Consider the following 24,476-nt stretch of genomic DNA (forward strand, 5'->3'; position numbering starts at 1 on the left):
CACATGACAATAGACTGAACTGAGATCTGAGTATCATTTTAACATTTTAAATCTGTATTACTACTCTTCATGTAGGTCATACTATATGCCATGTAGAAATGCCATGTGAAATGGTTGCAATTGTGAATTAAATTCAGATTGTCAAAAAAGAAGGGGTTTCTGTTGTATTGAACAAATTTGTAAAGTGAAATATATATGTATGTATAGCAGAGTTAAATGCAGTATATGAATTAAGACTCAACAGTAGGCATAGTAAAGTAGGTACCACTATACCTGTTATTATTTCTGTAACTATGCTGTACTACCACAAATAAAATTTACTCTAAAACAAGTATTACTAATGAATTATGGTAACTAATACTACTTGTACATCTAATTATCTTTCATTATAACAGAGTAAGAGCATTTATGAATAACATTATTTTTGTAATAGAATATCAACATTCAGATGATGGCAATAGTAATGAGGCCAATCAGAGAGACTGAGTGCAACACTTTTAGTCTTGTATATGGCAGGTCTATATCATTATGAGGATGCTTAGCTCTATAAAACTATAGATCATTTTGCTCAGGTGCAAGATTAACTCTAATATGTTCTACCCTTAAACGTAGATTCTTTTTTTTAATCATACTCATTTAAGTGTTTTGTTGTGCTTAGGGAGCTCTGTCACTCAAAAGCAGCGTGATGTAGCGGAATCGATGCTTTTGAACAGCGCTAGACTGCAATGGCGCGCAGTCACCAGGAGAGGGCGGAAATAGACTGGAATAAAATGGAGGCGAGCTGCGCACATCTCACAGGAGGAATCGCACAACACGTTTCTTCCCAGAAATGCTGCAACTTCCAGCTTGTGCTGAGTTGACCGAGAGTACTTGCAGCACGCAGTAGAGCACATGCTTTGAATGGATGTTCTTTTTAGATTTTCCTATACACTTCGTATTAATACGAATGCAAATTTATATTTTGTTTCGTACCAAGGAGGAATCCAGGAGTGCTTCTCAGTGCAGTCCCAGACGTTAAAAAGAGCTCTGGCATCAAAAGCCAGCAAATTCTAACCACACAACATGCATTTATACAATTTGAAGCAGCAAATATCCCATTTTATTTCTTCACAACATGAAAATGTAATGACAATTCAAACACCAAATATGCAGACAAATTGCACTGGTGCCCATCAGACTAAGACCTACGTCTTCCTTATTTTGACTACTCAAAAATGTATTGGAGTAAATATATTTAATGATTATACATTTATGTGATTTTCTGGGTATGTTTTAGCAAAAATCATTATAATAATGTGCATTGCCTATATATCCCACCTGTGGCTATACATCATTAATTCATAACTTATTAGAACTGTTCAGCCAGAACGATAAGAGCCAATTCTCAATTAGTGAGCTGGAGTGAGACTGTAAAAAGTTATTGGAAATTTTGCACTATAACTAAGGTGTTTTATACCAAAGACTGAGTCCAGAAAAGAAGTCTAAACCAACTAACAGATCAGATGTAGGCACCAGTTAATACTGGAGAGCCAGCTGCACACCAGGAATGACAACCACTGCAGTAAAAGGGACTATTTCAGACTATTTCTGAATATAAGACAGAAAGAGTGTACTCTGTTCATGGACTGAACATTGTAATAATTCAATTATTTGTACTTATTTAAAACAAGATAATTTTATTTTCCATTAAATTCTCATGAAATACATCTAGTCATTTCAGATATAACCCCCCCTTGTGGATGGGTATACTTCAGGTATAACGTTTACTGATCTTTTATGTGGCTGCTTTACATTGGGAAAAATGACCTAAAGATGAAGACAGGCACCAGAATAAGCAATGATTTTCATTGTTTTAACAACCTCATTCCTCAAATAAAAGACAATTACTCTTATGTAATCTGTAGTCTCAGCACACAGCGGGGCTGGGATTGAAGTGCTCACACTCTACATCTCTATTAATTAAAATACCCTACAGTGATCGAAACCAAGTATCAAGTCAAATACTGTCCTACCACTGAGCCAGAGTGGTGAGTTAATGAAGGCTGAAATTGTACATGCTGATCTCAGGCATGCCCCTGAAATACTTTGCATATGATGAGAACAATCCTTAGTATCATAATGCATTGCTCTTCAATTTGCTGACTGTATAAAATCATTCAAGAAGCCTTAAGCATCATGCAACTGCCTAATTATGATCATTCCAAATTTTTAGTTATCTGTTTTGGGGTTTGTGTATTCTTCAGTGATGTCTTGTTTTTCAAATTTTCTTTCGTTCTGTTACTCACAAAGCAAATACAGTAACATCATTGTAATGTGCGACTTCTGGTATGCGTCCAGTGTTTACAAAACATTTTTAAAAAATACTGGGGTATTTTAATGATTGCTGACTTAAACTAGTCCACTGGTACAATCTCAATCAGTAAAAGCAGTCTGACATTTGCATACACAGCAACAAACCAAAATCTGTTAGCCACATTTAAGGTAGTCTTAATTTTTTTCCTTTCCAAATTTTCTATCGTGCCAGATATTAAGGCTTAATGCATTAAGACTTTGATAATCCCAAACCAACCTAAATTTACCATTTGGCTAATTTGCTAAATTTAGACTGCACATGCTGATCAGGTGTCTCTTGTTTTTACTGTGGATTGTCCCAAAACTGCTATTTATACCACTGAAGGTTATAGAGCACTGTTACATGGTCCACTCTAATATATAATGTATCATTTACCTTATATGAGTATTTATATGAAAAAATAAATATACACACATTGCACTGGTCAAAGTTTCCCATGTCTCCTTTATGAGCCCTAGCTACGGGAAATAGAACAGTTGTCTAAAGTTGCTGACTTTGACTTTGATACATGCACAGCTGAAAAAGAAGTCTATTTAATCTCTTTCAGTCATCTTAATCCTATTCAAATCCACTGTGTACATCTGTATATCCATAGTATCCCACTTCGAGCACTCTGAGTTATGCAAATACGTGCAAAGTCTCACATGCAAATGCACAGCTGTGTGAGATATTTTGCAATCCAGCACAATTTCCATTTATTGTCGTTGTTTTGACATCACTTCCATAGCATCAACATTGATTTGTCTTTGGAATTTGATATTAAGCAGCAGGAATGCTTTGTCTTTTTGCTTTCCTTCTGTTTCTCAAAGGTATTGATTGTGCAAGTGCAGTTTCTCAGGAAGCAGACTGCCTGCCCTTGGAGTTCACCCAGCGTGGAGAATACATGATAGGAGGACTTTTGACCTTCTGTTTGACACCTGGAAAAGACAGCAGCAATGGCACTAAGTGCAAATGGTAAGAAAACAGGCAATTTGGATTTGTAATACATACTAATTTAAGAAGCTACAATCAGAACAATATTGCCAGGTCAACTAACTGCAAGGTGGCTCAAATGAGAAGTCTTGCAGTCACTTTTGTAAATAATATCTCTGTATCCTTTCTCCCAGTTATTTGAAGTTCAATGGTTGTGCAGAATTGATTAAGGACAGCCAAAGGCAACCTGTGCACATAGGACCTGTTTTACTTTAAAACCTTTAGCCCTGCTCTTCTAAATTTAACTTAGGCCTTTCATACGATGTAAACCAAGCCTTTTCCAGGAAAATGCTTCTGTAAATTATTAGTTCAAATTGCATAATAATTGTGCATGATATATATATATACAGTACATACATGAAAAGAAATCCAGAGGGATCATTGCCCTTGCTGCCTCTCTCTCCCTGCAGTGCAAAAATGGATAGCTGGGCTTGCAATTCTTGGCACATGCTGACTCTTGTCCTGGCTGACATAAACAACTCCAGCAGTCTTCTTCCCAATATCACCCTGGGCTTACAGATGATGGACTGCTACCTCGATACAGACTGCTTCGAGTCCACCATCCCCCTCCTCAGCACCAAGAACAGACTGCAGGTGGGCTCACGGCCATTGATGTACAATGAGGACACCAAAGTCAAGGCAATAATAGGACCAGTGTACAGCAGCACTGCGCTGGGCGTGGGCGCTGTTGTTGGTGCTTTCCGTGTGCCCCTGGTAAGGTTCTCTAATGGACGATTCTTCTTCTCATTAAGCACTCATTTGAAGGCTGGCAAAACTGCTGATGATTAAAGTTCTGTTTAATCGTGTTTCAGCTTGTTTTAAGCCTTGTAAGTAATTGAGTCCGTACTGAGTTCCCTTTTGGATCACATTCTGCATTCATTTTAAAGTTTGGGACACGCTTTTAAAGGCAGGAGAGTTTCACAGAGGTTCACTGTTCTGTCTCTTTATTGTCGCTCAGATCAGCTTCTCCGCCACCAATGAAAAATTAAGTGACAAGCGCCTGTACCCTTCCTTCATGCGCACGGTTTCCAACGATAAAAGCCAAGTGGAGGCTGTGCTGCGGCTCTTGGAAAAATTCAGCTGGAAATGGGTCTCTCTGGTCACCAGTGATGATAACTACGGTACCGATGCAGGACATCTGTTTGTGGATCTTTCTTCCAAGTTCGGGATCTGCATAGCATCCATCTCAGTTTTGCCAACTGGGCCCCTTGATATAATGGCATATGTTGCAACCACTGTGAGAACCATAATTACCACACGAACAAACGCCACAGTCATCTTCTCCATTGACGTGCCAGCTATTGTCTTCTTAAAGGCAGCTTTCAGAGAGCCAGCCCTGAGGGAGAGAGTGTGGATCACTAGTGAGTCCCTGGCAGATAAACATTTTTTATTAAACATCCCTAACTTAGAGAAATTCGGTAAGTTGATAACTTTAGCAAATATACAAATGGACCTCCCGAACGAACACAAATCCTTGTTCCAAAGGGTCTCTGGATCTCCCTCTCTTCAGGATCCCAGTCTTCAGCACTGTGATGACTGCTCCTCTCTTATTTACAAAGAGCTGGTCTCCCAGTATGTCTTCTCTATATATGCTGCAGTACACACAGTGGCCCATGGCATGCATAAGGTGCTGGGCTGTACTTCAACACACTGCACTAAAAAGAACTTCAGGTCCAATGAGGTAAGCAAAGTGTTCAGGAAGCTGTCTGTCTTATTCATCATATAATGTTGCATTACATGTGCATATGAAGCATCAAAGTCACAGAAAGGCTCTGCAAATGTATTTGTTGGAATATCATAACAGTTCTAATAATATTGTGAAAAGATTAAAGTTACAAATGGCTCAAGGATTGGGAGCAATAATGCACTAATCAATATTACTTTTTAAAACTCTGATAATACAGTACACTCTTTTTAATGCTCTACAACAAAATAGCAGCACAGTATTAGGTCACTTTAGTTTTTCTGGATTGTAATGTTTCAGGAAAAAAATAATGCTGTGACAAGGACAGTGATATTGACTCTTCACACAGTTTATTTGAGGTGTTTTCTGTTTTGGACAGCTGCTGAAGGAGATGATGAAGGCCAACTTTTCCCTCTTCAATCGTACCGTGTCCTTTGACGAGAATGGAGATCCTCCATTCGGTTATGACATCCTGCTGTGGAACAAGGAGGAGAGCGATTTGAAGAAGATTGGCTCCTTCAACCTGGAAACCCGGAGCCTGGATATCGAGAGGAGCTGGGTCCGCTGGCTGAGGAACATGGTACTCCACGTGGCCTCCCTCTGCCTCTCTCTGTCTACTCAGTAGGAGCTGAGCAGCGACTCCCAATCCTGGCCCCGAGACCCACACACCTCCTGGATTTTCTTCAGCCAAGCCCTCAGTTACACAAACAGATCCTTCATTGACTTAATAATAAGATTAATTTGAAGTGTTTGTTCCCAGCTCTTACACATGTTGGAGCTGTAAGCATAAGTGAAATAAGATCCCACATTTGTGACTAGAAACAAAATCAAATACAAAATTGAAGCATCTTCTTGGATCCAGTAAGGCTTCAGTGATCTGAAGAAGGTGGGCGTGGATGAATACCAGCAGGTGTGTGGGGTCACCAGGGCAGGGTTTGGGAAGCACTGTTCTGGACTGACTAAGAGACAACGTCATTGCCAATTCACTCAAATCTGCAGCGCTGACTGAAAAATTTTTAGATCTTTCCATTTGTGTTTGAATAATGAGTGAAATGATGATAGAAATTAACCTGAACTCTTCTTTTCATCATCAAGCAATAGAGCAATGCAATTTTTGATTGTCCACAGTTTGTAGCCTAGAAAGGAAGAGAAGGGTGAACTGACCTTTTCCAGTTCTGCTACAAATGCTAACACAGCTGCAAAATCATTAACGCTGCCTGGAAGTAATCCAGAAGAAGTATTGCTTTATAACCTTGACCATTTCTCAAGGACATAATTTGTTTAAAGCAGCATACTTGACTCAGGTCTTGTAGCCATTATTACACAGGTTAGACAAAAGGCTTTTAAGAGGCCTCGTGTATATGTTCAACTCATGCCATTCTAATGTAGAGAAGACCATAAGCCATGTTTTGGGAGATAGGACACAAATGTCCTGTTTCACTCATGTTTCTCCCCTAGACTCCCAAATCTATATGTTCCGAGGAATGTCAGCCCGGACACAGAAAGCAGATAACGGCACTCCACTGGTGCTGCTTCGATTGCAAAGTGTGTCCGGAAGGAACGTTCTTCAACACAAGTGGTGTGTAAAACCTCTCTTTTGAATTGATTTCACCTGCTTGCCTCCTGATTTAAATGTGTCTCTTTCAGCTTGTGCCCAGAAGGGCAGAAAAATCAACATTCTTGATCGGAATGCTTTGAAATTCAATGAAAAATGTGTTGTTTCTGTTGCTACACATGGGATGTGTAAAACGCACTTATTTCCCTTTCCAGATATGTATGCTTGCCAGTCCTGCCCTGAAGGCCACTGGTCTGCACAGGGAAGTGAGCAGTGCTTTCCTCGGACCCTGGTCTATCTCTCCTGGGACTATGTGGTCAGTAAGGTCCTGCTGGTGGCCATCAGTGCTCTGCTGCTAGTGCTCACAGCCACAGTGGGCGTGTTTGTCATGAAAAGAGACACGCCAGTTGTACGGTCATCGGGGGGCAGGATTGCCTTTGTCATGTTAGGTTCCCTTCTGTGCTCCTGTTGCTCCTTGTATGCCAACGTCGGCATGGCCTCTGCTTTCTCCTGCAGGTTCAGGACTATTTCTGAACTGAGCTTCACCATCTGCATCTCTTGCATTGCTGTCAGATCTTTCCAGCTCCTTTGCATCTTCAAACTGGCCGCAAAACTTCCAAAAGCGTTTGATTTCTGGATTAAAGATCATGGGCAATACATTCTCATCTTTCTGTGCACAGTTCCACAGGTGATGATTTCTGTCTATCTGATTAGTGGTGACGTACCTGTTCTGCAGTCTTTTGAGAAAACCCAGCTGTTGCTCAGCTGTAAGAGACATAACCCATTCTTAACCCTCACCTACAATGTTGCCTTACTTTTTTTGTGTTTCGTGTTCTGCTATGCAGGGAAAAACTTACCTGACCATTATAATGAAGCAAAGTGTATCACAATCAATTTGTTCATCTGCATTGTGTCCAGAATTTCCTATCTCACTGTAACAACAATATATAAAGGAGACACAGTGGCATTCCATATAGTGTGCTCTCTGGTCAGTTTGTCTGCTGTGTTTGGGAGTTATTTCCTCCCAAAGTGTTATGCTATTCTTGTTAGACCAGAGCTAAACACAACTGCCCATTTTCAAACTTGTATTCAGCTCTACACCATGCAAACATCTGCCCACCACAATTAGAATAAATCAAAAATTAATTTAGGTGTGCCAAGTTTTAAAATGTACTAATTTAATTTATATTTTATATTTCTGCTTGCACATAGGTGCTCTTAGCCAAAGTTCTGTGGAGCCAAGAAGGCAAAGAGGGAAATCCTTAACATAGAAACCCTTGTGTATCTATGGATTCTAAAACATTCCTTTTAAATGTTCTCAACCCTAATTATTCATCCTGCAGTGCTGACTAGGTGCTTGGATGTAATATTATAGAAAGTCAATTATATTTTTGAATCTGTACATGCAAAAGAACTTTTTTCAGACTTAAAGGTGACACAGGTCAATTAGTTTCAATCACACTGTGATTGGAAAACAGCACTGAGAAGATTGTTAGGAAAGATGTTACCATGTTAAGTCTCTAAGGAGCTCAATATCTATTCATTCACACTGAACTGAGCCCAGCAATACTGTCTGATGCACGTCTCGACTACATACCAACATCAGCGGCAGTCACAACCACACAATATTGGTGCTCTGGCAGTTACTTTAACACATTGTGTGCAAGAACAGATATTCTTTGTGTACATATGAAACAACTATGGCCATCTCTGCCACACTGTTTGTACGAGAAATTCATCACTTAAATGTATATGTTTTGAATGTTCTGTGTGACAAATCTACAGGTGACTTTTCCACTTCTGTGCACAAATGATTAAATGATGTGACAGAGAACAGTTTTAAAATAAACTATACTATACTAATAAAATATACTTTTAGCATGTGGCTCCATCAGTGGCTAGCACTGCAGAAAGGCGTCTTTGTTTGATTCTGAGGAGGAACAAGTAATAGGTTAATTTCATGCTGAAAAGAGAAGAAAAGAAACACAACGTTTCATCTGTGGAGCCTTCTTCGGGTGTGTGAAGTGTGTGTGTGTCTTCACACACCTGAAGAAGGCTCCACAGCAGAAATGTTGGGTTTCCTTTCTTCTCTTTTCAGCATGGAATAAACCTGTACTTATTCCTCTGCGGCCTACACATGCTGACACAGCTGCCTACTTTGTCCATTTCAAGTTATGGGACTATCCAGAGAGAATGTGTATCCTAAATCTCAGATTGCAAATTCCAAGATGTTTCAGCATAATTGCATTAATAAGAATACTTTAGATTTAACCTGATTTATACACAGGTCAGCATATAAGAAAAAAAAACAATTCGGGTAATGTTTGTGTGAAAAGGTTTGTGTGATTAATTTTTATTTTCTGCATAACATTTTAAATTAAATTGTAATGACATTCTCTGTAAATCATTCAAAGGGTATTGTAGTGGGATTATAGCAAATGATGTAACTTTGAGGTTTTGTTTTTAATTTTGGTAGATATGCTGATATTGATGGGTAGACCCGTTTCTTTTTTGTGAATGTAGAAATATACCATATCTAAACTGCAGATGATAATATTTCAACTGCTAAATATGCTAAATACAATACATACATGTATTTGTTCATACTGTTTGTATTTTGCTTTTTTACACTAACCTTCTCTCCTATCATTCTTTAACAAGGCGTAGAAGCCAAACAATTTTGTAACCTCCATAACATTGTTTTTTTTTTTGCTAAAAGCTGCACTGATGACAGTTGTACATACAGCGTGTCAAAGCCTTTGTGCGCAGCTCACGTGGTTTGGTACAGGTACAAAATGTTAACCAGGTAAACAAAAAAGAAAGCAAATGTAAAGCATATGAAAATGTGGGGCTCGTTGTGCTCGTTGTGCTCGTTCCCAGTGGGGAAATGGGTGCGCACAGCAATTTGTATAACAATTGACAGTACGTGATGCTACGCACGACAGCCTCCGAAAGGCGACAGGTCATTGGCATTAAACTAACCTCATATTTATAGATGGTTTCTTTAATATAATGGCGAAAACGTTGTTTCTTCCATCGGTATCTATCAATATATATTCATATGCTAAAATACACACTCTTGGGTACTTTCTATTGATTTAACACCTACCAAATACAATTGCTGTATATAAAAAGTGTTATAGGCAATCGTATTTCTCTGTATCTTTTGGAAAATAAGAGAAAAAAAAACGAGGCGTTACACATGACCTGAAAGGAGAGGGTTTATAGGGTCGTATTGCCTGGTTGCGGAAGTATTCCGTGACGTCATGCTCGAGTATACACAGTATCGGCAGGGGAGCTTTGTAAATGCAAGTATTCCTGTTCACACTTCATATTTGCTGCCCAGGTTCCTGATATTTTTACACCAAGACCAGCTAGCTGGGGTATTTTCAATAGCTGCCAAAACAGCAATTTGAGTTCAGCTGCGCTTTCAGGTGCCTGCACTGAAAACAGTGAGACGGAATGCAACGCCTGTCGGTACCGAGTAGCCGGTGTTACAAAATTACATTCTGATGCGCTGTTTTTAATTAAAAAGTTGTGTATCTTTTGGAAGAATCAGACTTTTGACAAACATATCTTAAAAAGCTATTTACGACCATAAAAGTTCATTTACTGCAGCGATGCTACTGTCAATGTAGTCAGATCCCGCAAGGTCACGGAAGCGAAGCCTGTAACCTAAGATTTAAGGAGGGAGACCTCTAAGGAAAACCAAGCTGCTGCTATAATTGCCATTGGTGGACCAGTAGAAGGCACTCTTCCATCTCAAACCAGATCTTTCAAACTGAAGTTCTGACTGCTTTGTCATTACGAGTTCCCATGATTTCGTGGTTGCTAACGCCACAGTGGGCACGCTCAGTCTGACCTCCGTGGATTTCCAGCCTTGACTCAGTTGCTCAAGTTGTCTCACCGTCCCACCTGCTTTGCTGTGCCCTCATGTCTGCCCGCTCCTATGTGTGGTGGGGTTTTGGTTTAAATGCAGTATACAAAGACAATGCAAGGATGATGATGTTATGCAAACAAAAATTCCAACTAAGGGCAATATTACTCAAATGTTTTATAAGTGAACCGGCTAGAACTCTTGTAGACAAATGTCCCATTGGGCAGTGATTCGTCGAATATACGTATATATCACGGCGAAAATACGGCTATATATACGTCGCCGCGACGTATAATCAGCGTCGAATTGCAGCCGTAAAATCGACTACATTAATAAACGCATATATAACGTCGAAAACACATCTAACACAGTGCCTGAGGCTTTTTACTGTATATATCGTGTGTGCCGCAACTAGGAGTATACGGCAATCTGCATAGTGTACGAAGTAAATTATTTTCGCAGTAATTAATGTATTTACACGTGTATAATATAGTAAATATAGTAATAAATATAGTAAATACATTAATTACTGCGAAAATAATTTACTTCGTACACTATGCAGATTGCCGTATATCGCAACATATGGACTCCATGTCACGACACGAGGGCAGGGCACTTTTGTCGGGGTATTTCATATCGCGATATGCGGGCTTCATGTCGCGACATGGAGGCGGGGCACTTTTGTCGAGGTATTTCATATCGCGATATGCGGGCTTCATGTCGCGACATGGGGGCGGGGCACTTTTGTCGGGGTATGTCATATCGCGATATGCGGGCTTCATGTCGCGACATGGGGGCGGGGCACTTTTGTCGAGGTATTTCATATCGCGATATGCGGGCTTCATGTCGCGACATGGGGGCGGGGCACTTTTGTCGGGGTATGTCATATCGCGATATGCGGTCTTCATGTCGTGACATGGTGCGGGGGTGTTTTGTCGGGGTATGTCATATCGTGATATATGGACTTAATGTCGCGAGTGGCGCAATGACAGTGGTGGGCCAGTCGCAATGGGTAAAGCGATGTGATCGTGATGTCCGCACTCCTATCCTGACATGCTATCGGAATCGTGAGCTCGCTGTGGATGCCATGACGTTCTTTGTCTGCTATTCACTTTTGACCTCATTGCGACTTCTCTTAGAATTATCAGTAATTGGAAACCAATGCATGTGTTACTGTATATCCAGCGTGCTCATACAGCACACACAGTACACACGGAACTTCCGCTGTGGCGCTGTACCCAATCAGAGTGTCGATTCTCACTTCTCACCCAATCGCGGCCCGAACTGTTCGGGGGTTTAGCCAATCACGGGTCTGAGAGCTGTTCAAGCCAGCAGCGCCAGGTGGATCGCCTTGTTTACTGTAAATGAGAATCTATTTTTAAAATGCTTTACTTATTTGCACTATAACTACATCGGCTTATTTTTAAACGTCTTTATTGATTCACAATGTCCCGTACTCTTCGAAATAAATACATTTTTTATTTGCCATATAACTGTCTCCGCTGCTTTCTGTAACGAATACATGGTATTTGAACAATTTTAATCGTTAAAGGTAGGGGAGACACCTTCTGCTTTGTGCTTCAAACATTAATAGACATGTAAAGTTTATTTTCATTATATTATTATGCTCGTGCTTTTAAATTTTGTTTTTTATTGTTAAATTATATCGCTCTTGAAACTAATACTAAAAATGTGAATATGGGCTCTCGCGTTGTACCCGCGGTAATTTGGAAACTGGCGTCTCTTCACCAATGAAAGGAGTACACAAGCAATACATTTTCGAGAACATGGTTAAAAATTAAAAGCAAACATCTAACCCAATGTTCTAACATAGTAACTCCTCCCTTAATGTAAGACTGTTTATTCGCGTAAAGGCTGCAAAGTCTGGGGTCAACTGATGAAAAGATCACAACTGAAAGATCTGGTGGTCGTGACTTTCCCGTTTTGCCAGGAAAAGAAGGCGCTACATTGAAATATATTGAAACATCCACCCCACCTGACCAGACATACTCGGAAAACAAATTGCCCCCATTGTTTTAATCACAATCAGGAGTTCAAGTACCGAGTTTGTTGGTACCTGTAAACTTCCTCCGCCGAAATATGTTACAGCCATAACCTATTAATGGAGTTCCGTGACTGTGTACTATAACGACAGACAAGCTTTGAGAACAGTGGACTCAGTACCTGGAAAGTGTGGAAAACGTGGATCTTCAGCTCACTCGCGGTCTTGTCAATTGGGTTAAGTCTCTAGGTCAGCTGTTTCCCTGCGGGTAGGACTGTTTTTTTTCCTTCGGTGAGGAGTAGTTGACCATAGCTTTATTTGTTCTCCTGGGAAAACCTCTTATAATTTAATCTCGCATGTAGAGTCGTTTTTAGAAGCGTGAAATAAAAAGATGTAGGTTATACAGTGGCTCATAACCTTTACTGCTGCCTCTGCGCCCCTTTGATTCTCAACGTATGTTTTCGCACCCAGGGTCAAAAATTGTGTTTTCGATTATTTGCCTTCTCGGAAAAAAAACAATCTGGAAGATTTTTCTTCAGAAAGGGCATCTCTCACGCCCGGGTTGCGTGCACCCCAGCCTCAGTCACGGGGTGAATGGGGCACTCTAAAAACATATTCAGCCGTTGCTACAAGACAGAAGACGCACGTAGGAAACAAGTAAACAGGACCACAACGACTTTTCATTTATTTGATTAAATGAATGTAATACGCTTCGCTCGCAGAAGTAATCCTTTAATCTCTTTTCCTCGAGGAGTGTTGCAAATATGTCTTTTATTTGTAAATTAAGACTTTGGCTTATCTTTTCCCATCGAATGGGTTAAGCTGCGAGTACAGGGATTTGAGTGCAGATCATCCTGTTGCTCACCGCTTGTCTTTGTTATCTGATAACTCGGGGAAAGGTGATAAGACGTCAGTCAGTAGGCAGGAGCACTGCGATACAGTACAGTATGGGAACGGAGTGGAACAGATCCTTTGGGAATGGCGCCTGTTTCCTAGGATTGCTTTCCAGCCAATTAACCCCCCTCCCCCCTCACACACACACACTCAAACACCCCCTCGCTCCCCCCTCTCCTTACAGCTTTCAGTGGGTGCGTCGGAAGCGGGAATCGCGGAATCGTGACCCCTTTAATTGACCTATAGCATAATGGGCTTGTTAAAAAAAAAGGAGTCAACATATAATTGGCTTGCAAAGCAGTCTGTTTGCGATCGACCGCTTTTATGGAAACGGCCGCAACAATAAGGAGCAGAACCACAGGCTGCAAGAAAGCAGACTGCCCATTTTTTTCCCAGGTTAGAATTGTACCTGGAATACAAACGAGGCGAACGCCTGGCTAGGCAAGATTTGGAAAACGTGCTGTCAAATGACTTGTGTGGTGAAAGCGAAGCCAGCACGATCGTTCCCGCTGCCTTCATGTGCGGTCAGACCCAGCCCAGTTTGTGCAAGGGGTGGCTGGCTTTGAGCGCCTCTGAGACCTGTGCTCTGAGAGGGAAGGACATGAGCAGTGATCATATATTTCACGTACAGCCGTCACACGTACGAGCGGCTTCACGACTTGTCTCCAGATGGTGTGCTCTAGGAATCAAATCCTGAGCTGTAGAGCGACATGAATGCGGCGCGAAATACGACACACTTCTTTTGTCTGGCTTTTGAAAGCTTTGAATGGGGCGAGTGTGGGAAAGCTGGGGGAGCTGGATCTCCCAGCCTCGTGTTTCGGGAAGGCTGCTGTGGCTTTGTAGAGAACGGCAGCTGGATGGTCACTTTGAAACAGTGTTTACCCAACAGAGCGAGTCGACTTGCCCACAACTCACAGCGAGAGGTACTCAGATACGAACAGCTTTCCCTCCAATTCCCCAGCCCCTCGGACAATAAACACCTTGATAGAAGAGATATTTTTTATTCAAAGGGGTTCCCGTACCAAAACTCAGCGTCTTGTTTGCTACTGGATGGGTGAATAAAACTGGTAACACACAAAACAATTTAATTCACTGTAAGCGATGAAGACAAGCGAAGGTCAAATAACAATTAGCCACGATCGTTAATCGTCTTGACAGTCTTGATTAAAGCCCAAATCGCCACGGCCGAAAAATGATAGCTGCTTCTCCCACTTAATAACCTTGATAATAGGTCATTTCCCGGGTAGATGCGCCTTTCTCATGTAGCCTCTTTGATTTAAAATATTTTACTGGGTGGAGTGCTTTTGAAAAACTGATTTTTAAAGAACTGGTATATTTGAAAGTACTTGTCTCAGCTTACAGTTTAACGCTTCATAGTGAATAGCTAGTTGCATTTACCCGCTGCATACATATGTATTACAGGCTGGTATAACTCCGTCTCGGGACTCCCGTCGATAATGTGGTCTCTGAAATGTATAGAGTGAAAGGCAATAGCTACTATAAGAGTAGCTGTCATTTTGTTCATGGGATTATAGAATTTAAGAACGGCAGGAACAATAATTCAGTTTCAAATATTGTTCCCGACTACATTATGATTTTTTTTGCTTTAAATGACGTTGTAGGTGACACGTTACCCCGTAATTAAACCCTTACGTGAAAGGCAAAAAACGAGGGTGCTAGTAACGTGGAAATATGTGACCATTATTTTGTGAACACAAACCTGCTGTACAATTAGTATATAAATGCAACTCGTTGAAATAAAGCTTTTGTCGCCGAGTTTGTTTTTCGGCGGCTTCACTTGAAAGACTTTGCAAGAGTTTGAGTAAGGACTCAGGTTCAAAAAGAACTCAAATTCAAGACGAACACGATATAGTTTTTCATTGTTTTATTAAGCTTAGTATAATAAAGTCACAAAACAACACAAAGTCCTGGTGTTATCAATATGATAAACAGCAATTAATACATTTAGTGCTTCTTTACTAAGATCAAGAATTTTCTGAATACAGAAGAAAGTTCAGCCCGGACAAGAGCTTGGTTATTTTTAACCTAAGACTTTAAAAAAAAATCACTATTATTAATACAATGCTCATATAAGAGTAACAATCTTTTCCGTCAAGAAAAACAAAACACGCTCCAAGTATTATAAAGCATAAAAGTTTTACAATATGTAAAAACAACTTCAATTAAGTGAAGTAAAAAGTTACAGCATTATTGAAATAGATTAAATACAATTTCACGCTGCGACATCCTCTACAGAATAATCATTAAGGGCAATTTTTGCCTACAACTGTCAGATAAGATAAAAGGGGAATTAATATTTCCTACGAAGGGAGGATTTCTTATTAAGACTGTCATACGAAGCCCCGTCATCCTCCGTTTTCACAATCCCCGGACCGGAACGCCCGTCTGGAGGACGTCACCAGGGTCTCCAGAGGCGCTCGGTGGCGAGCGGGGCAGCGCGTTTGGAACCGCTGTTGGCGGGCGGGTAGCTGGGAGCGGCCGCTGTACCGGCCCCGTCTCGGCCGCCCAGCTGGCGGTCTGCCTTGTGGAAGTGGCGGAGAAGCTTGAACTGGGATTTATTCAGGGGGTCGTGCACGGCTAGGAAGCGCAGCGTCTCCTCCAGGCACTTGGAAAAGCCCTCAGCGTAGCCCTGCTTTGGCGTGATCGTCTTGAAGGACGACACGCGGTGCAAGTGGTCCCTCAGGTAGCACACGGCCATCTCCAGGATGTCAGCCTTCTCCAGCTTGGAGCTGGGCTGGCTGGCCTTGAATTCGCTTTCCAGCAGCTGCTTCAGCTGCTCAATGCTGTTGTTGATGCGATCCCTGCGCATCTTCTCCACGACTGGTTTTCTTAGCTGGAAAGAAAAGAAAAGAAAGACTGAAAGTTAGAGAACTGCAACATTTTCTGAACCTGTGGAACACGCCAGTAATAAGCACGCAAGGGTCTTATACTTACTTTCATTTTTTCTTTCGAGTTCGGAGAGATACTGTAAAGATTTACGGGAGCCATACCGCTCACACCGCCACCAGTAGCTCTCGAGTGCGGGAGTTAGTGTCGACTGAGTTTGGAGCGTCGCGTCTATTTATATATCTCCGACAGCATAAGGCGGTGTGAGTCTTTGCTTTACAGGGGTTTCCCACACTTAAAAGCCAATCAGGCTCCGTTGCTGAACAATAGAAGTAGCTTCAATTACTTCATGCTAAATTGACTGCATATTGCCTAGGGATAATAGCCGTCTTCCAAATGAACAGGTGGAGTGTGTGCGCTAATAGGCAGCGCCCGTGGAATCGTGTAGGATCTGGGAAAGAGCTGACCTCCGCAGGGACGCAGATTTGTCTTTTTCGCGCTCTGCTCACCCGTAGTCGAAAAATCACATGATGCCTCATTCAGACCGGAGGATGAAAGCGTGAACAAGGCGGGAAAAAATGACCAAGTGAAACTTTCATATGCGTGAGTGTATGTACAGGATCCCCAGACAGCTTTAATGTGAGTAACAGCCCTCTGTTTAATTGCCCGGGTTAAAGAGGATTGTAGATATTTCCCCTTTGAATTAACCGCTCATTGCTTGGTCAGTTAGATCCAGTTTATTCTGTACAGTGACCGACGCCCGACAGTTCATTCATTAATATAAACCTTGTTACTTGGGGGGGGGGGGGGATCTTGGATTTATAGGGGCAAACATTTAAATATTAAAGGAAATCTCAGAAATCGGTCATTATATTTTCTGGAATGAAAGTTTGTGTTTTAACAAAGAAATTAAACTCGAGGCAATGACGTGAACATAGCAGAAAAACACGTTTAATTTTCGGAAAAGTGCGTTTGAGATCATATTATTGTATACAGCTGTGCAGATCTGCCTGGATATTTAGTCTGGGTTTCCTCTGCCAGGCTACTCCCGAGTCTCGCCAAAAGCTTTCTGTAGCGTTTGCTGCGCCGCACTTTGAAAATAAAAAAAACAAAACAAAACACGAAACTTTGTATAACCACTAGTAATGCGCATTTAATTAACAAAGAGTGGAGTGTGCTAATTACAAACACAATTACACTGCTTTAAGAATTACAACATTCTTCTCTGTTCTTTTGGAATACCTCGTTGCTTGAAACCACCACCACCACCACCACCACCAACAACAACAACAACAAAAAAACCCGGTGAGATTAAACAGAGCTAATGTACTTTGCTCTAATATGGAGAGATGGTACTTTTTAATTGATAACAGTTGGGCAAACCTTATATTAACATGATCCGTGCCCAGATGGTCCTTTGGGAATTGGATACTAAACAGAAGGGCATTGCTAATGGGGCTTAGAACACGGCACACTTCTATTGTACTCCAGTCGAATATGGAGTGTGGGAAAGTCAGCGCAGTCCGGGCTCCAAGATTCTTGTCTGAAGACCGCATCCGTCATACAAAAGAGCAGCTGGCTGTAGCGCGCGGGAATCTTTCTTAAGAAGTGGTGATGGCTGTCAGCAAAGGTGAATACCGCACTAAGTCTTTTAATGTTGCATCTCCCCTTTTTTTTTGATATTCGGTTTTTACTTTCATGCCATTTCTTTCTTTAAAAAACAAACCGCCAAACAAAATCCTTTTACAAATACGACATGCTATGGATAAGAACATTTTAACTTTGAATAATGCGGACCAGGTATGACTGTAAATTGTAAATATAAAATTTAAATTTTAGAGGGGTCACCCATGATCTCCCACTTCACATGAAATATTCATGACTTCATTCTGGCATTAAAAAAATTACCATTATTTAAATGAAACCACGCAGTCGGTTATTGTCACATTTGCCTTTCACTTTTTCTACTTGCATTTAATATTTTATTCATAATGATTTTTCAACGAAAGCTGAATGTGAACTAAAAATGAAAGTGAAGAATGTAACAGTACACAGAGGCCTGTGAGTGTATTAAAGACCTCTGTGAGGAACGAGAGAATGTGGAAGCAATCCTTTGGGATTCTCTAAGTGGACTGGCTGTATCCCGAGGCTCGTCACTGGGCAGTTTAATATTTTGCATTCTCTTACTGAAAAACAGTCGACAGAATCTGAAACATTTCAAGTTTTGCTGCTCTGAAACCCACTACCTAGTATATCGATCCAGGCTGCGTGTAGAATGAATCTAGAGCGGTCATCTTTTGTTCGGTGACGTTTCATGAGACACAAACTCCTCTGGTCACATGTCCACTCTTAGCAAAACAGATAACGAGAAACAAATGAATCATTCTTAGGGCTCCTTTTAGATTGTTGCCCTTTTCTGAAATTGTTCAAACTGGGAGCTGTGTCAGGGAGTCTTGGGTGCAAAGAAAAGGTCACTTCCACAGTGGAAAAGTAGAAAGGAGAAAGAAAAGTATTTCAGCTGTTAAGCCTCCTGCAGGTGCACGGGCTCAGATGTGACCTGAAGAAGGTGTGACAGCAGAAATTGTTTCTTTTTTCTCCTTTTCAGTGTGAAGGCAACCTTTCTTGTTCTTTTATGGAATATGCTTTTTTTGTTCAGGAATGAAAGATTGCTGTGAATAGCACCCACCGTCTATAGACTACAGCCCAGACAGGATGCCAGTCCCTCTCTTGGGCATGCACATATACGTGTCTATGAATGAATTGTAGAAGCACTAAAGCAGAAAGCAGACTAAACTGCAGGAATGCTGGACGTGTGCGCGCCTGAGCCTTGACTGATTTTCTCACACCCTAAGCAGTAACGTCTTAGGGAGACAACGGGATTCGGGCTTCTGCTAAATAGGCTTCCACTGTCCGCTGAGTGACAGCAGCTCCCATGCTGAGGGGAAGGTGGTGTGCATCTCATACAATATGAAGCATCCATGAGACTCCGTTTCTCTGGAAGCTGGGAAACGACTGACCTCTCGGGTAGATTAAAACCATTCCCTTGATGTGGCTGCTCCATCGCATTCCAGCGTCACGTGATCCCCCATTCACAGCAAAGCCTTGAATAGCTTGGCAAGGCGGGAAAATGTTCCGGTGTCAAATGTCATCGGACTTCATTCTTCAGAAAGCCGTGACTTAATAATAGCATATTGGCTTTTGTGTCGGTTGTTTGCAAAGTAAAAACAAAAACTGTTTTCTATATGATTTTAAAATATTTAATGTCCTTTACAAGTGGGTGCTGGTGTGTCCTTTTTTTTAACTCTGTGGGATATTGTTCTTTCTGTGTCTCATTCACGGATGAAGGACTTGCTCAGCACGTTGGCCTTTGAATCAAAGTCTTCCAAATTCTCCGCTCAGGTTTCCATGTGCAGAAGGCACCTGTAGTGGAATATTTCAGAACGAATAAAGGTATATCATTTAACATGGAAATGAATATGCCCAAAGGGTGCTAAGTGGGGCTAAGATTTCAACTGGAAACCAATCTATCCATCCGTCCAATTTGCATTGCAGTTATGTGGTTATTCTTTTTGTTCCTAACTGGAGTCTTGTGAAAAACAACAGGGTTTTGAGGAAGTCCAAGTCTGCTTTTCTAAAAAGATACACTGCACTCACCAACCTCCCCCCCCCCCCCCCCCCATCCTTTTTTAAGGTGTACTACAAATAAATATATGTTTGGCTAACACAGCAAATGCCCAGATGGCCTATTGAAAACAAGACACAATAAAAAAGCAGTCTATCAGTGGCAGGGCGTGCCAGAAAAGCCCACTTGTTTTGTGTGGAGATCTCAGGCTGCAGTGAATAAGAGCAAAGTGTGGGAAAGAGGAACGGGCCTGCGCTCTAAAGAGGGACTTCTGTTAAACACAAGAGCAGCTGGGCCTGCTACCTTGAAACTGTGTAGAGGAGGCCTATTATAGAGACGTGTCCTTTATCATGAAGTAAGGCTGGATGCTGGCATTGCGATTACTTCATACCTTAAGCATGCCTTTCTCTCTCTTTGTAAATATGGTGGGAAGAAAAAGATAAAGGAAAGGGCTTGCAATGAACTCGGCTCGGGATCTCGCTGAGAATTTCACACCTTTGTTTTTCAACTGCGCGCCCAGACGCAGGCAAATCACGTCTGCTAACACGAGGCAGTGTGCTGGAGAGAGTGCTAACAGAGATGAGCCAGTGAAAGTGCTCTGTGTTTAAATGGTTTCTCTTTGCAGAAACTCCTGGATTGACCCAATCCGAAACCCTCTTTTCAGCTGTCTTGAGTGTGCGTCTCTATGCACAATCCTCACTTTGCAAGCAGAAGTTTAAAAAAAGTGCTGGAAAATTAACTTGGATCCATCTTGAGACTTTAAGTGCAAATGCATGCATTTGTATGAATGCCATGTAAGCTCTTAACATTGTGCACCTGCTCAGATATGATCCATGTCTGAAGGTGCCATGTGGTAATGATATCTCCTCTGAGCACGTGCAGGACCACCCAGAGGGCTGGCACCACTCCTCTCTTTCCACGCCCCACGCCCTACTCCTCCCTCTGCTCCACACCGAACCATCGCCCCCCCCCCCACAGGCACTTCATTTAGAAACTGACCCTTCACATACCTGTAATGAGTGTGTTATACACATGCTACATGCTAGATGCTACAGACAGAAGTAATACTTAATTTAATCATTTGATTGAAGGTGTAAACTAGCTGATTGTATAATTACTTTCCCTGATGTGACAGACTTCCATTTTAAGATTGTGCTGATGGAAAGAGGAAGCCTACAGATAGGGGCAAGCACCCTAATTATCAAAAGAACTGGCCTGAGCAGGCTTGATTTCCTTTGCCAAAGGGCAGCGCAGTGCAGGCGAAGGGACTGTGACGCTGTGCAGGTCTGCATGCACACAGGAGGGAGGTGGCTCTTCACTGATCTGTGGATTATGATGGTGATACAGGGCTTCTGATCGGGAGAGGTCAGCTATTGGCTTTGGAACGTGTGAGTGGGAGCTCGGCTGGGTCTCCCACATTGTTCCCCCGTTCACTGCTCGATTTTCTCAGTGGGGCAGGGCAGTACAAGTGTGCCTTTGGTCGGGGGGCTTGGTAATTGTGTTTAATTGATATTCCCAGTGAGAACATCTGTTTATATGTGTGTAAGGGAGAGAGGTAAAAAAAGACAGAAGGGCCTCTATACGTTTAAAATAAAATCTATATTTCCTCCGAGATATAGAAACATTTAGACACTGTTTTTTTTTCTTTCCTTACTGTATAACCCATGAGTGCATTTGAATATCTTTTAAGGACTAGTTTTGTCATGTTAAGTGGAGCAGCAAGCATATTTAAAAAGGAAATCATGTGGTGCAAGTTTTATCTCAGCATTCTGTGTCCAGACTTTTTTGGGGGAAAAACAAATGCACTAATTTGGCTTTTGCAATTAAATGCGAGGTTTCCTTTTTTTCTCCAATTTTCTTAAAGTGACCCAAAGCAGTGACTGATACAGCATGACAGTCCCTGTGACTGCAACGCTCCGGGGTTTTGAAGTGGTCTCAAGCTATACCCAGTGTATTTTTATCTGCTTCACTTCTAGAAGTGCAATGCAATTACTTAGAACCTGAATTGCCTAAATCTTGAAATATGATTTTAAATGTAATATTTCAAGAAATGTCCCAATTCTTATTTTTTAGAACAGCACTGTATTATCCTTTTAATGTAAGCGTTCTCAGCCGTGAAATATTTGACTGCAGAGGCTAAAACAACTGTTATTCTTGACCCGCTAAATGAAGAGGGAGTTATCTTTGCCTTCATGTAGTAGGCGCTGTATCATACTCTTTCGATGTACAGAGCACCAGCCTCAGTGTGAGGGAAGATGACACCTTGAAAAATGATCATGATGTCCCTGAAGCCAGCAGCACTCAGGTGGGCTATAGTAAGGGGTATAAAAGCTGCTGGCGCTTTTATAAAACACTATAGTGTGCACGTGACATGTTTACAGTCAACATAGTTTCAGCGATCCTCCCGGATGCCTTTAATGTTTTATGACTCTTCTCTGGGGATGACACCTTTCACTCATTCCCACACTCCGAAGCAGCGTTTTATCCACCGCCGCCATCTTTGCTTGTTAGCGGAGGCAGCGCCCGCGCTTGTTATGCGGCAAACTTCAAAGAAACCAGCCCGCCTACAGTAACCCGCCCTTCCAGACTTCAGTACTCACCGCTGCTAGCGCGGTTTCCGCCAGTGGCGCAGGGTTTAGAAATCATACATTTATCCGTATGGAGAAAAAAAAAGATATACGACAGGACATTGTAAATCGCAGTTTAATATGCTATATTAGGCCTGTAGCCTAAATATAGATGCTGTCTGTTAAAGTTTGTTTTTTTCTTTTTGATTGTTATAAGTTTTTCCACGTTGGAATTAATTCTACTTTTGTGTAAAGGAGTTTGAATTTCTTGGAAAAAACTCTCAATAAAATGTTGCATTATTAAATAACAAAAAAAGTTACAATAATGACGACTGAGCGTTCCCCTGCCCGTTGGCAGGTAGAGTTCACACCTCTAAGGCATTCGGCTAACTCCTGCGAAACCCACGCTTCAGGGCAAGGGTGAAGTCAATTAGTCACCGCTAGTTTAAAAGCTCCAAATGCTTTGACATCCTGTAAATACGATAAATACGGTATGGTAGGCACTCGCAAGCGTTGTAATTGATGACGAAGGTTGAAATGTGTACCCTACCTGACTACATCGAAAAAAGACTATCCGAACGGAATAACACGTTAGACGCGGGCCGCTTTAATGAAGTAATTTAACTCGCCGAGTCATACAGTTTTAAACGATAATTCCCCTGTATGAAGTGCATAGGTAGCTTGGGCTGCGTTTCATTGCAAGTATTGTTTTTTTTTATTTTAAGTATTGAAATAGTATATAAAGGAGGTATATATACTGTATGAGTGTAAATCCCAGGAATTGTGGAGTTTATGCCGTTAAGATTTGCAAACTCTGTAATGTGATGCAATGTATTGCATATATTATGCAATACAAAAAAATGCAATACACCACGCTGGTAAAAGTAAAATGATTTATCTTTATTTTTCGCAATTTCAAACATGAAAATGCACTCTTAAATTCTCTTAAATTCGGTGCAGTGGAGCTCCACACAACGCATCACATCACCTTAAATGTTAAGAACAATGGATGCCCTCTTCGTACCTTGATTTAACCATAAAGCGTATTCATTTACAAGATGGATATACTTCATTAAGGCAGTATAAGCCTAAAACGCCACCTTTACAAAAGGTCACATTTTATTCAGATACGAAACTACACCCCTATACTTTTATGGGGAAACGCTCGACCTTAAGCAAACTTTCCTGATGCCTTCAGAAGAAAGATCCTTTGCATAATACATGATAGTACATGTCCTAGAATTGTCTACAAATGTTGTAGTGGCGTAATAATACATTTCTGTATTTCCAGCATTACAAAAATGTTCCATAAATACTAATTAAATCACATAATTCACCTTATAAAGGGCGCAATTGGATACACATTGTGTAATCAACATTAATAAATCATGGAAACAGTACGTTCCTACTCAATCAGAGGAGTCCTGGACTTCAAGCTCTCCTCTAGTTTCATCGGATTGTCCTCAGTCACTCTAAAGTCCCTTCTACCAGGGTCTCCACAGAGTCGTGCGTGGGCTCGGTGCCACTTGCTTGGCAGAGATCGGTGTCCGCGTGGGCGTGGGGAGCTGTCCGTCCGGGCGACGGGTCCGAGCGGCTCTCTTCTGCAAGCCGTAGAAACACTCGAGGGCTTTCCGCTCGGCGGCCTGCTGAGGGGCGTGGAGAGACAGGTACCGGAGGGTCTCCTGCAGACACCGGGAGAAGCCCTGCTGGTAGCCCGCGCTGGCGCAGGACTCGCTCTGCTCCTTCAGGAAGCGCACGGTCATCTCCAGGATGTCCGCCTTCTCCAGCTTGGCGTTGGGCTGCTGCTGCTGCTGCTGCTGCTGCTGCTGCTGCTGCTTGAAGTGCCTCTGCAGCAGCGCCTTCAGCTGCTCGATGCTGGTGTTGATGCGGTCTCGGCGCATCTTTTCCACGATCGGCTTGCGCAGCTGGAAGAGAGAGCAGAACGGTTTGAGTTCTCGGATCTCAAGGGAACGGGCTTACAGATAATGACTCTCAAGCAGACCCTGATTGAACAACATCCGCGCAACTCATACTTACTCTGTTCTTTTCTTTGTTCGATAAGTGGAAAGCGGTAGTTTCCCTCTGCACAGTGAAAGGAGCCAT

At 41.8% G+C, this 24,476-nt stretch overlaps 3 protein-coding genes across 3 annotated transcripts; 1 reads left to right on the plus strand and 2 right to left on the minus strand.

The window, feature by feature from the left end:
- Positions 1-3,742: 3,742 nt before the first annotated feature.
- Positions 3,743-5,634, plus strand: LOC148817551 (taste receptor type 1 member 1-like). Its single transcript, XM_088938492.1, has 4 exons — positions 3,743-4,039; positions 4,284-4,686; positions 4,885-5,006; positions 5,389-5,634. The coding sequence occupies exons 1-4, from the start codon at positions 3,743-3,745 to the stop codon at positions 5,632-5,634; spliced, it is 1,068 nt and encodes a 355-aa protein (XP_088794618.1).
- A 10,119-nt stretch (positions 5,635-15,753) lies between these two features.
- Positions 15,754-16,346, minus strand: LOC148817552 (transcription factor HES-5-like). Its single transcript, XM_088938298.1, has 2 exons — positions 16,293-16,346; positions 15,754-16,191 (listed from the first exon to the last, which is right to left on the minus strand). The coding sequence occupies exons 1-2, from the start codon at positions 16,344-16,346 to the stop codon at positions 15,754-15,756; spliced, it is 492 nt and encodes a 163-aa protein (XP_088794424.1).
- Positions 16,347-23,259: 6,913 nt separating this feature from the next.
- Positions 23,260-24,476, minus strand: LOC148817553 (transcription factor HES-5-like). Its single transcript, XM_088938252.1, has 2 exons — positions 24,411-24,476; positions 23,260-24,298 (listed from the first exon to the last, which is right to left on the minus strand). The coding sequence occupies exons 1-2, from the start codon at positions 24,474-24,476 to the stop codon at positions 23,858-23,860; spliced, it is 507 nt and encodes a 168-aa protein (XP_088794378.1). The 3' UTR covers positions 23,260-23,857.

Source organism: Atractosteus spatula, chromosome 20 (genome assembly GCF_055471065.1).
Source record: "Atractosteus spatula isolate fAtrSpa1 chromosome 20, fAtrSpa1.hap1, whole genome shotgun sequence".
Lineage (NCBI taxonomy): Eukaryota > Metazoa > Chordata > Actinopteri > Semionotiformes > Lepisosteidae > Atractosteus > Atractosteus spatula.